The 12,702-nt window shown below is 36.0% G+C and overlaps 1 protein-coding gene across 2 annotated transcripts in view; it reads left to right on the top strand.

Moving 5' to 3' along the window:
- The window catches only part of cep63 (centrosomal protein 63), a 67,490-nt gene that overhangs the window by 30,176 nt on the left and 24,612 nt on the right, over window positions 1-12,702 (top strand). Inside the window, exons 6-9 of one of the 2 annotated variants that reach the window (XM_039744145.1) lie at window positions 7,128-7,241; window positions 8,415-8,612; window positions 10,780-10,925; window positions 11,700-11,843. In XM_039744145.1, coding sequence (XP_039600079.1) covers window positions 7,128-7,241; window positions 8,415-8,612; window positions 10,780-10,925; window positions 11,700-11,843 — 602 coding nt within the window. Of the gene's footprint in view, window positions 1-7,127; window positions 7,242-8,369; window positions 8,613-10,779; window positions 10,926-11,699; window positions 11,844-12,702 lie in introns of both variants that reach the window. The other variant, XM_039744144.1, reaches the window with a different exon arrangement.

The following is a 12,702-nucleotide window of genomic DNA, read 5'->3' as shown; positions in this document are numbered from 1 at the left end:
CACATATAGACCCTTATTTTATTTTTTTTTAAAGCATTCATGGATTGCAGTTTTAAAAATAAAAACAATGTGTCAGATGATGCATTAATAAGTAAGTAATTTTCAAAAGTAACAGGTGTCTCATTCAGGAGTTTCATCATGTATGACAGATGGGCATTAATAATAGTGATATACAATAAGTTTACAAAAAAGTGGAATGTTGGAATAATTTAGTTACAATAAACTGTCTCTAATCATGGTGCTGGAGAGTGGTGACATTACATCCAAATAAGAATTTCAGTGTACTTTGTACATGTGAAAATAATGACCCTATGAACCTGTACAGACACAGAAATACAATGATGCTGCATAGTTTCAGAAGAAAAGCATGATTTCTTCCATATTTCTATCTCCAAATAGCAGTGATCATAATAGTGTATATTCATGCCCATTATCAAAGCCTATTTCTTTAGTGCTAGAACTTTCTTAGGTGTGATCTATGTATTGCATTCCTCATGACTAATTTACTACCTTTTTTGGTCATCTATATTATTATATAGCATGTATGATGACTGACACAAAGGTTGGCTTTACAACTACCTAAATTTATTATATTTTTCCTTCCTCCTGCTGTAACACCTACCTCAGAAGCTGTCTGTGTTTTTAAAAGCTCTGTGTCCAGTTGATAGGTCTGATCTCTTTATAATTGTCATTTCATTAAAAGCAAAATGTTGATGAGATGTCCCAGAAATGGAGAAGGTAATACGTGGGATGTAATTTTTCACATAATTTTATTTATTAAGGGTTGTCACTTATAAAGGTGAGCTTATCTACTTTGACATGCCTAGAAATGCAAGGGTGGTCCTGTGGTGCACTGCTATAAGTTCGACATTCACCTAGGCATCATCATTCCAAATTATAAAACGAAATTGAATTTTCATCACCTGTCCTGAGGCAAACTACTTAGAACAAAATCTTAACTCCCTGGTGGCACCCCTGTTTCCAAACAGACTATGGTAATTGCATGGCATTTAATGTTACAATTTTAAGAAACCTGCCAGGCTTTTCTGTGCTAACACTCAACATTCTGTAATATTTCCTTTGACAATACAGCTTAGTTCTCTTTACATATGCAAGTACAGTAATCCCTCCTCGATCGCGGGGGTTGCGTTCCAGAACCCCCCCGCGATAGGTGAAAATCCGCGAAGTACAAACCATATGTTTGTATGGTTATTTTAATATATTTTAAGCCCTTATAATCTCTCCCACACTGTTTATAAACATTCCCCGCACAGTTATACAGCATAAACCCTTTATATTCTCTTAGTCATTAGGTAAGATTCGTTGAAATTATGTATGTGAACACGCTGTTTATATACTACTCACAAACATATGTATCATATATATATATATACACATATATATATTGAGGAGTTTTATTTAATACGTAATACAGTTTTAAACATATTGTAATTGATTAGGTAATATAAAAATAAGTGAAAAATCTATAACATGTAAATGCTGTACATAAAACCAAAATGTTATTTTAATGATACTGTAGAGCGTCTCCGATATCACATATGTTACAGCCATTAAAATAGACAGGCCACCGGCAATAAATGCCTACAATGCAAGAAAAATTGTATAAAATGTGTGTACATTGTGATAAAGGCGCTATATAGCGCCGGACCCGGCACAGACTATGCAGAGGCACGTGTTCACACTCAAAGGGCTTTTTATTTTCTTCTGCCGTGGGCACATGCCTTCCCAACCGGGCTGCTGTGGTGGACTCCATGTCCCATGGAGCCACGGGGAAGATTGAGGAGGGATCCACGGCCAGGGAGGCTGCCCCCAAGCGCCCCGGGGAAGGTACTGCAATGTCCATGATGGCTCCCCCGGGACGTATGCAGCAGAGGCATCCCGGCCGGGCATGGGACCCGGCTGTCCGTCACAACATTTACAATAAACCTACGTTACGTACATGTACTAAGTACGTAGAAAATTAGTTGTGGGTACTCGCCAACAATGACACGACGATTTGTCCAATAACGATGAGTTTAATTTTACTGCACAACAAAGGAGAGCGTTACAGCTTTTCTAAAGGAGCCTCTTCAGGAGATTGTGTAGCGCCACCATTGTTCTTCTTCCCACAGTCTTCAATCCAAATCCCTAAAACAGATTCCATCGAGACTACCGCCTTATTACATCCACTTACAACTCATTTTGTGCTCTGGTTAAAGGACACTGCGGCCGTAGATCTTATATTCTTTTCCTCCTTTTTAAATAAAAAGAATTGTGGACTCATTAATGCCGTAATGGCATCCTGCAGTGGTGTAGCTGTTCCCTTACTTCAACATATCCAAAACTTTTACCTTTTCGGCAATCGTTAGCATCTTCCATTGGCGCCTGGGCACAGCTCCTGAAGCAGTACCAGGAGCAGATCGTTTTGGATCCATAACGAAGGGCTTGACTATTGCACAAAGATAAACACAACAGTTAACTCTTTACACACCGAAACACGTTGATGCTGAATGAATGAGATGAGACTTCCTGGGTAACGCAGCGGAATCGAATTTGGCGCTCCGTTGATGAGCCAATCAGCACACAGGAACTTAACTGCATGCTCTGATTGGGTAGCTTCTCAGCCATCCGCCAGTAGCGTCCCTTGTATGAAATCAACTGGGCAAACCAACTGAGGAAGCATGTACTAGAAATAAAATTGTCCGCAGAAACCAGCGAAGCAGCAAAAATCTGCGTTATATATTTAGATATGCTTACATATAAAATCCGCGATGGAGTGAAGCCGCAAAGGTCGACACACGCTATAGTGAGGGATTACTGTAGTAAACTAGCTGAAAAGGTAAACAATATGTTTTTGGCTATAGATAGATAAATAGATACAACCTTTTTGTCCTCAGGAGGAAATTTGGCTTTTTACGTAAGCTCTTTAAATAAATATATACATAAATAGATAGATAAAATATATACACAGAGATACAATATGATCTGAACACACACGAGAATCACTATACAATACAGGCATATTGCTGTTGGTATAAAGGAGCCCCAGTCGTGTTTCTTGACACACTTCTGCTGAATAATTCATTGGCTGAAAGTCCACAGTGTTAGTGTGTCAGAGAGAGAGGATGTGCAGCATTGTCATAATGGCTCTCATTTTTGTTTTAACTCTTTCCTTTGCTGCTACCAACAGGGGTCCAGAGTGCACCCCCATAACTGAGTATGCCCTTTTAATTAGCATGTTGCTTCTGTGGGGCTCTCTTGGAGTCTCGTTACCAGCCCAACACACCACAGCGTAGAAAATTGCACTGGCCATCACAGAGTTGTTGAAGATTTGAAGGACCATATAGTCAACAATCAAAATTCTAAAAACAACCAACTGTATAATGAGTTTCTTTTAGTAAATGAAGACTGAAAGCTATTTATGTTGGTTATGTACCAAGATAGACAAATAAAAAGCATCTGTATCTGAAGAGGAAACCAAATAAGATGAAATCCTCCTTTACATTAGATAATTCTTTATATTAGAAAGTTCTGCCAAACACCTAAGAACTAATTAATGGAAAGTAATTTGAAATACGTAAAACAGTCTTATAAGTTTCATGTAACCTTCACTTAAGTTAATTTTGTACCTGTAAATAAATTATTCCTTATATTCATGTGTTCATTAAAGAGCATATTTCAGTCACACAATTGTTAGAAGATTATTAGTTTTGCATAGTTATCATGTACCAAAATATAGAAATTCAGTGATTCTAATTGTACATTTTCTGTCTTGTTACTTCTTTGGCTTTTACTTTTTAGTTACAATGTACTCAACAAACAGAAAAGCACAGAAAAAGATGCAGTACTTGTCTTGTTTGCATGATTTTATTTTAAAGAAATTTAAAGAAATAATTCACCTAAATATGGTATTTTTTGCGTTTCTTACCGCGTGTACTTTGTAGTGGTGGCCTAGAAGAATTTTCAAGTAGAATGGAGAGAAATAAGTTTATCACATACCAGAACTCGGTCGTGGCCAGTGCTGTACAGTGGTAATCAATGTGAAAAACATTGATGAAAATATCTCCCGTTACTCATGCATTTAAGACTCATGTCAAATGAACCACATGTGTGTTATCCAGTTGCTTGCTCAAAGCAAGCAAAACAAGTGCGTAAATATTGTTAAATAGTTGCTTGTGGAATTATCAGCACTTATAAAAAAAAAAAGTAAACCCAAAGACTCATGGAACTGACCTTCTGACATGAAAATTCTTTGGTCAAGAGCCCTGTCTTTATTTGGAGAATAAGAGAGTTCACATTATTGGAGAATTCAATTAAAAAAATACAAACTACCATCTTTTCCATTTTGTACAGCACAATCTCCCAAAAACCCCACAAAAATATTATACCAGTACTTGGCATGTAATGATAAAATACAGACTTTCTCCCACTATATCAAATTGGTCTTTTCCTGAAAAAACTTTTGTAAGGTAAAATATGTAATGTGAATGCATTATTAGAAATAATTTATATGGAAAACATGATTGTGTTTCAAGATCCAGAAATGATTGTCCTGTTTTTGTTGGAATAACACCAAATACATAAAAATTAACAGAATTAGTCATCAAAACAAATCCTAGTAATGTACTGCATGCTGCAATTAAGAGGATATCAGAATAATCCTACAGGAACAGAAACTTTATCTGAGCTCAATCAGAGCTACTTTAATTGATATCAGGAGTATACTAACTACTTTTTAAGAGGGGACTTACTGTGATTGGTTGATTCTGAACGTAGCCACATGTTTGATTAGTAAAGGGTGTGCACACTAATGCAACCAGGTTTTTTTTTTTTCCAGTAAACATTTTTTGAATAATTTCATGTTCTTTGTATAGATTGCAGTTTTGCAATGATGGTGGAATAAGTTCTGACAGGATTTATCTGTTTTTATTTTTGTATTGCACAAATTCTGCAATTTTTGGCAGGGGTGTGTAGATTTTTATATCCACTGTTCTTATTGTAAAAAATGAATATAATTTCTTGTCTTTTCAGTTTATTTTATGTTTGCATGGAACAATGTCTAATATCTGTACCTTCCTGCTTAAGCAAATTCCCCCCTGTGACAGCAAAGTCTCCCTAATTTGTGCCTATTGTCAAAATGTAGCTCTTGGTAAGTCAGTGTGATATGAGCTCTAATGTTTGTATCACTGCTGTTTAATCATTGAGATTTGATTGGTTTATACGAGGGAGGGGGTACCCAGAAATAACCAGAATTGAAAAAAAAAATGTTTTCATAATTTTTATTTACTGAAACTTTAGTCTCCTTCAATGTACTCCCCAAGTGAATGAATGCACTTGTCCCAATGGTTTTCCCACTGGTGGAAACATTTTTGGAATTGCTGAAGAGGAAAGTTGTCAGTTGCCTGCAGCGATTTTTCTTTGACTTCCTCCACAGTATAAAAGTGCTTTCCTTTGAGTTCTTTTTATCATATGCTGGAACAAGAAAAAGTCGCACAAAACTCGCACAGAGCAAGATGAAGCGAGTAGGAAAGGTGGCAAGAACTCCAAGGCCTCACAAGTCAATTCAGAAATCTATTCAATAATCTTGACGATGATCTTCGTAAATTGTATTGCAAACATTTTCAAGATTTTCGTCATTCCTGATTGTGGCCATTGTTTGGCCAGATCTTGGTTGGTCTTCAAGTGACATTTCCCCTTGTTTGAAACGCGAAAACCACTTGTAGACCTGTGTTTTACTTAAAGCTTCCTCTTTAAAAGCAGTTTCAAGCATCAGTACAGTTTCAGCAGCTGTTTTCCCTAAGAGAAAACAATTTAACACAAACTTGCTGTTCTTTATGATCACCCATCACAAAAACCATAGAACACATTTAATAATCACCAAGAAAAACCAACACGGAATGTCGTACGAACAATACAAAGCAACTGCACTTGACAGACAGCCACAGAATACTGTAAGAATGCTATACATACACAATCAATATACAATTTGTTTCCCAGATACAGAAAGACTGTTAGTTTAACTATGGGGTGGAAAAAATTATGCTTCTACATTCAAAATGAAGAATTTTACAGTAGTTGACTGTATTAATTACCCATTCCATCATGTGCCATTTATTATGTCTATTTTTTCAACATTCTGCTGCTATTTTCTCAATGTAATAGTCTGATGAAAATCTATAGTTAGAAACACATTACTGAACTTATAGTATGTGAGACTTAACAACTGCAGTTTCTGGATCGTGTTACCTGGAGGAGGTTTAATTACATAATTAGGAATTTGATGGGATGACAAATTATGACTTTGTGCATTTCCAAAATATCATGATTTTGCCACATTCTGATTGCCAATAACATGGCCAGTACCGTTACAAAGGCTTTTACAGATATGTTGAGTTCCACTGCAATCTTAGCCCTTTTGCTTGCCATTTTCAATTCTGTTGTGTACAAGAAATATGGTACATCAGACAGATGAGCCTGTTTTCTATTGGCAGATCCACAGCACCCATTTTTCTTCTTTCCTTGTCGTATGTGTTGAACTTCTCGTGAACACTCATTGATTGTCAGCTCTTACACACACACACACACACACACACACAAGCTTGACCCTATCACTTAGACAAAATCATTGGGGCAAGTCACAGACCTGTTTGTGTGAGTTGCTGTGTGCAAGCTGTGACTATTCCATATTTTCTAAGATTATGTAAAACTCTGTAACTGAAATTAAAACATTGTGCCGTGAGAAGGGGTCTTTAAGCTAAAGGTAGGTATTTATAAAAATGGTGATGTTCTACAGACATGATTCTCATGTATAAATTAAACAAAAAGGTAAAAAGTAATCACTTAATGAAGTTTTAGATGTGTAAGTTAGCCTACTCACATTTGAATTTTGATTTATTAAGCAGTTCATAGCAATTATTCTAAGTATTACATTAGTATAATATTTCATCATTAATTAGATATCTTATATCAAACAAGTACAATTGTAATTTTCTCTCAAGTGAAAATATAATACGCATTGTAAGTTGTGGCAGAGTTGACAAATATTTATGTGGGTCTGATTGTGTTTAACACTCCACTTTTATACTTATAATAAAAAATAGTATTACAATATCTATTTTGCTTCACAGGAATTTAGAGCCAAGTCCAAAGAATGGGACACTCAGCGGGCAATGTACCAGATTGAACTGGCCTCCCTGGAGGAGCAACGCAGATCCTTAAGCGAAAAGTGTGAAATCTTTCAGGTATTTGATTCCTTTCCCATACCTGCTCTGTACAATAATATAGTTACTGTTTAAAAAAGAGAATTCGGAGCTACAAAACAAAAAAGCATGTCTATTATCTAGGGCATTTTGAACCTAGGAAAGTTTCAGCATTAGAGATTAAACACCTTTTTATTTAGGGGTAGGATAAAAACAGAGTCTTTAGGCAGGCATAGATTGGTTATGTGAACTTTTTTTTTTTTTCCAAAATTGAATATGCTGAACTAAACTTGAAGTTGTGATTTAAGCCCAATTGTTGCTTATTTAAATTGTGTCCTAGTTGCTGTCATTATTGTTACCTTTACTACCGCTGTTTTTATTTACAATTCAAAATTCAAATATGTGAGACAATATGCACCTCCATCTTTTATACATCATACTCTGCACCGATACTGTCCTGGGGTCCTTTAAATGAACAGTTTTGCCTGGAACAGCAAGATTGTGTTCTTGTAGCCCTGTTGCCAGCTTCAAAGGGCCATAGTTGCAAAGCTGATAATTAATGGTAAAAGTCTTGCAGTCTGTCCTTGTAGTTCATACTCTACAGCCTTGGAAAAGTCTAGTTGTTTTTTGCTGTGTCCACTTTGTAATTTCACAATTTAACAAAATCAAAACTGCATACTTAAAGCACAAAGTTAGTGCCAGTTGCCCTCTTCTCTTCTGGTGCACTGCATTGCTAGTCATCAAGTTGAGCCCAAGCTTTTTGCAGCTTTCTTTATTTTAGGAAAAATAAGTATTCTGTGAGTAATGACCTTTTCTTAACCAGGATCATGGCAGCCTTACATGGAATGAAACATTTATGTGTAAATGCTAAACTTTGGTGAAGGTGAAAGCAGGAATTGAATTTCCAATTTCTATGTGTGATAATTTATGACTTTACTGTTTTGTGGTGGCAGGGATAAATGTTATTTAAATTTTGCAGGAAACCAACTTGTGACTTGCATAGTGTTATTCTGATAAATGTCCAAAGTAATCATTTGCGGTAGGGATGTCAAACAAAAGGCTTCAAGGAAAGAAGTAGAGTTTTGCAGAAGTGGGTTTTCAGCTACATTCACCTACTGTCTTTTGGACATTTTCAGTATTTCCTCTCATTTTATCTTAATTTTAAAACAGAAATCCTTTCAGAATTATCACAGCAGGCTGTCATATCTTCAGCAGCAAAAAGACGTAACAGAACCTCCTCGGAATTCAGGTGCTTCTCCGGGGAGATGGGGTTTCCTAGACTTGCCACAAGAGGCCATCCCCACTGAAGACCTAAAGAGTACTGTTCAGGAGTTAACCACAAAGAGAAGGGAGCTTCAGGAAGAGAAGCAGCGTCTCCTGCTTGATCTGCAGCAGTCTCGCTCTCTCAGACAGGTAGATATCAATGACTAAAGTTGCTCAAATTCTAAAATACATTTCTTTAAAATAAATTACAATTTCATAATTTATGCCACTTTGGGAAATGTGTAATGAATTAAGAATGGATTATATTATTGTGTTTATTTCAAGAGATGATATTGTAAGCAGGAGGCAGAAGTGACGTATAACTTTATTGAATATATTCATTAATGACAATGCATTTCTTAATATGTCACATATTTCCATCAATTTCTGTTATCAAATATTTTGCATGTGTGATCCAAGGTGCTTTAAACACTTGTGCTGTACTGTAAAAGATATATAGATAACAGTGGACATCCATACTGAATATTTTCAGTTCAGTTCACAGTTTGATATTAAAGAGAATTTAACCATAAAAAATCCAGTGTGAACTTGATTTGGGACTCTGTGAAGTAGGGTTTGACCCTAAACAACCCATTTGGCAAATTTATAGATTAACAATCTATAAAACACAATAATTCTACTTATTTCTGGGCCTACCTAATCAGACTACACCCTGTCTAGGCAGTGTGCCGCCTACTGCTCTTTTGTGCTTCACACAACACAAAGATAGTCTCCTTTTTAACCAGGAACTATAGTTTTTTAGGAACTATTGGACTCTCCTCATTCTTGTCCTGGCAAGCCTTTCCTTCTGCTCCAAGCTCCCTTGGCTGTGAATCATAAAGTACTTATGGTTAAACTTGGGCAGCCACTTCCAGGCTTAGCCCAACTCTACAAAATTTACTATGAACCTGTCACCAGAGTTCCATCTGACAAATTCAGTTATGTGAGAAAGTACACTGTTTCAAAAATTGATTATAATTGGCCCTAAAAAATCCAGTGTTCCTTTATGTTTTTGGTGGCATAGTGTAGAAATATCTCTGGTTCCCAATTAAGAGCTATTATCTGCATGATCTTATTGTTGAAAGCTAGAGATCAGGACATTGAAGAACTCTGAAGGTTTTACATAGATTATAGAACATGAAAAACATTATTAACAATGGGAGAAGATATGGCACCACAAGGTATAGCAAAGATCAGGACCCCCTTTCAAGAGAATGCTACCAAAAAGGCCAGTGGCAACCTTAAAGGATCTTGAGGAATTTATGTTAGTGACTGGGCACTAAGTGCGTACCAGAACAGTTTAGCTAATTCTTGATCAGTCTCAGCTGAAGGATAAGATGGCAAGGCACCTTTCACAAAGAAGCAACATTGAACCCTATACATATGTTAATTAAAGACATGGTCAGCCCCCTCGGACTGTATGGTAAAATTTCTTATGGTCTGATCATGTTACAACTTTTTCAGCTTAATTAAAATGCAAAAGTTTGTATTTTGGCACGAAGCCAGTGGAGCATAGAACTACTGTCAAGCATGGTTGTGGCAAATTCTTGCTCTGTGGCTGCTACTCTTCTGGGAGTGCTTTGGCACTGGACTTTAAATCAGTAAGCTGCCAGTTCATTTTCTGCCTCTGCCTTGTTTTAAAAATATGCACATGAACAAGTGTAACATGTTATTATCTTGCAAGTTGGCGTGGATAAAGGTATTCACCAAATATACAACATAATGGTGATTACCGCATGCATAAAGTAGTAGAGAAGTATTTGAAATATCTTCTTTAAATATGGACAGGTAACTTTTACTTGGTGTAGCAAATCTATAAACTTGGTCTTGGCTCTTGTTTTTCATTCTTATACAATTGTTATCAAAGTCTTTAATGGCTTGTTTCTTCTTATATATTGACATGCACGCCCATTGCTGTTTAAGGCTCTTTCTTTTGGTTTAATTTAGGACAATATTGTCCTTTTCATTTTGTTCAGATCAGTTAATGAAGTATAAAGTTTGGGACAATATTAAACCAATAAAAAGTAGTAGATAAGAAAATTGCAGAAAGCTTACATAGAAACTTGATCAGTGACCAAGGAATATATCTATAGTTCTTAAATATACTGAGAAGGAATATTATGAACAAACGTATGCAGTTAAAAATCAATCAAGATTAACTACATAGTAAACACAGCATTTATAATTATCTATATTGTTGTTTGAATGTGGCACAGGAAACATAAGACTGTCTTTCAATCTCACTTTGTTTAATTAACTGGGGCTTTCCTAACTCTGTGGTATTTGGAATCCTTTCTTTGGTTCACTTTTTCTTCAGAAAGCAGAAGAAGAACTCTCAGAGGTTCGGTTAGAGCTCCAGTCACGTGGTAATCTTTTAAGGACATCAGAACAGGAAAATGCAGTCTTACGAAAGGAAATTGCCAAATTACAGGAGCAGCTGGCTAGAAATGAAGACAGCTACAGGTGAGCCAAGACTAAAATTGGAACAAAAGAATGTAGAAGAAAACAATATTACTCTTCGCAAGATTAGTGTAATTTAGTTTTGTGTGATTTTATTCCCAAACCATTAGTTGATTTGATGCCTTGCAATGTAAATTTGTTATGCAGTACTTCTCCGGCAGTGCAGGAATAAGGTGTAATCAGTCATCTTTAAGTTAACAGTAGCTTCTCAGCCTTTTCACCATAACTGTCTTAAGTAGATTGACAGCCTGTGTCTGTTCAGCTTCTGCTGTAATTATTTGATATTTCCTGTTGTGTCCATAGCTGTATTTTACATCAGCCATGCAAAGTACAGTTGAGAAGCCTTGCATTCCTTTTCTAGTTTCACATCATTCAGCAATTTACTATCAAAAAGCTGGAATTCATTTTCACTATGAGATCAAAAAGTTGTTTCAGGTAACCATCTCATTTCCTGTTCCCGTTTAAGTTCACATAGCATGTCTATCCAACTGTTTTAAGAAAACACCATTGTTGGCCGCATATATGTGAAAATACATGTACATCTCAAAGCTATTTCATATATAATATATATCATGTTTGCTTAGGCAGTTTTTTTTCTGGTTTCTATCTTTTTAGGTAACATTTTCATTTAGGCTATTAATGCATTCTTATAAAAATATCTGAAGGGACTGTTGATGGCTGCCCTGCATAATTTTTTTCTGGAGGTCCTATGCTGTCATCAGCTGTTTAGGTCACTTTTAATGACAGAGAACTGTAGGCTGCTGTTTTTGATTGCAGGTCAGAGGAGCAAAACTCTAAGCACCGGATGTCTACTGAGCTGTTAAACCTGAAGCTTGCCTTGGAGAGCTCTGAACAGCAGCTACAGATGAACCAGAAAACCGAGACCATATTAAAAAGTGAGATCACACAACTGCAAGCCAGGTATCTAGTAAATAGGTTCCTTTTTTTCTGAAGTCGGGCAGTTTCTTCAATTTGCATAATCTCAAGAAGTGAACAGTACACAAGTAAAGAGCAATACACAAAAAAAGCATTTCATGAATAATCAGGTTGCATTTCTTCTTTCCTACAACTTTCCTCCCTTTATCTCTGTTTTTGAATATTTGAATTCAAGGTGAGAATAAAGTAATACAATGTGAAATGGCACTCTTTTAATGATAAATTACATATACAAGCGGTAAAATTGTAAAATAAGCTAACTACTAAAATTGTTATCCTGTGATTATTAATTATTAACTAATGTATTAGCTTGTGATTATTCATTCACCTGGTAGGTGTCTATCCACACCTGAAATAATGCCAAAAGTCTCGGACACCAAAAACAGTGTTTTTATTTTTTTATTTTACAAGGTAATGTCATTTGAAAGAGAAAATTTCAAAAGAACAAAAAAACGAGACACAAATTGCTGTATCTCTAGAGTGGTAATTCATATGTTTTTCTACCTCTCAAATACATCACCAACACTCTTCATACTAGTGGTTTATCTCTCTCTCTTTCTCTTTCTTTTCCACCCACCAGTAAACTTTTTCTCTATCCATGACATGACATGGTAAAGTAGCAATATTTTATAAGCAGAAACTAAATTGTGACTTGTTTCCCATTATTAATGATTTGCTGAGATCAGTGACTGATGCAGCGCAGGTGGTGAAACACTTTTGGGTAATTTTCCATTCAAATGCCTGAAGTACTGTCTGGGCCATATAGTGTCAGCTGCTGGTCATTCCCAATACCATTTTGCCATATAGACAAGGCTTAAAGTTTTCTGGTGCATGACCATCTTTG

This window comes from Polypterus senegalus, chromosome 2 (genome assembly GCF_016835505.1).
Source record: "Polypterus senegalus isolate Bchr_013 chromosome 2, ASM1683550v1, whole genome shotgun sequence".
Taxonomy (NCBI): Eukaryota; Metazoa; Chordata; class Cladistia; order Polypteriformes; family Polypteridae; genus Polypterus; species Polypterus senegalus.
This window is presented reverse-complemented; position numbering and strand designations above follow the sequence as displayed.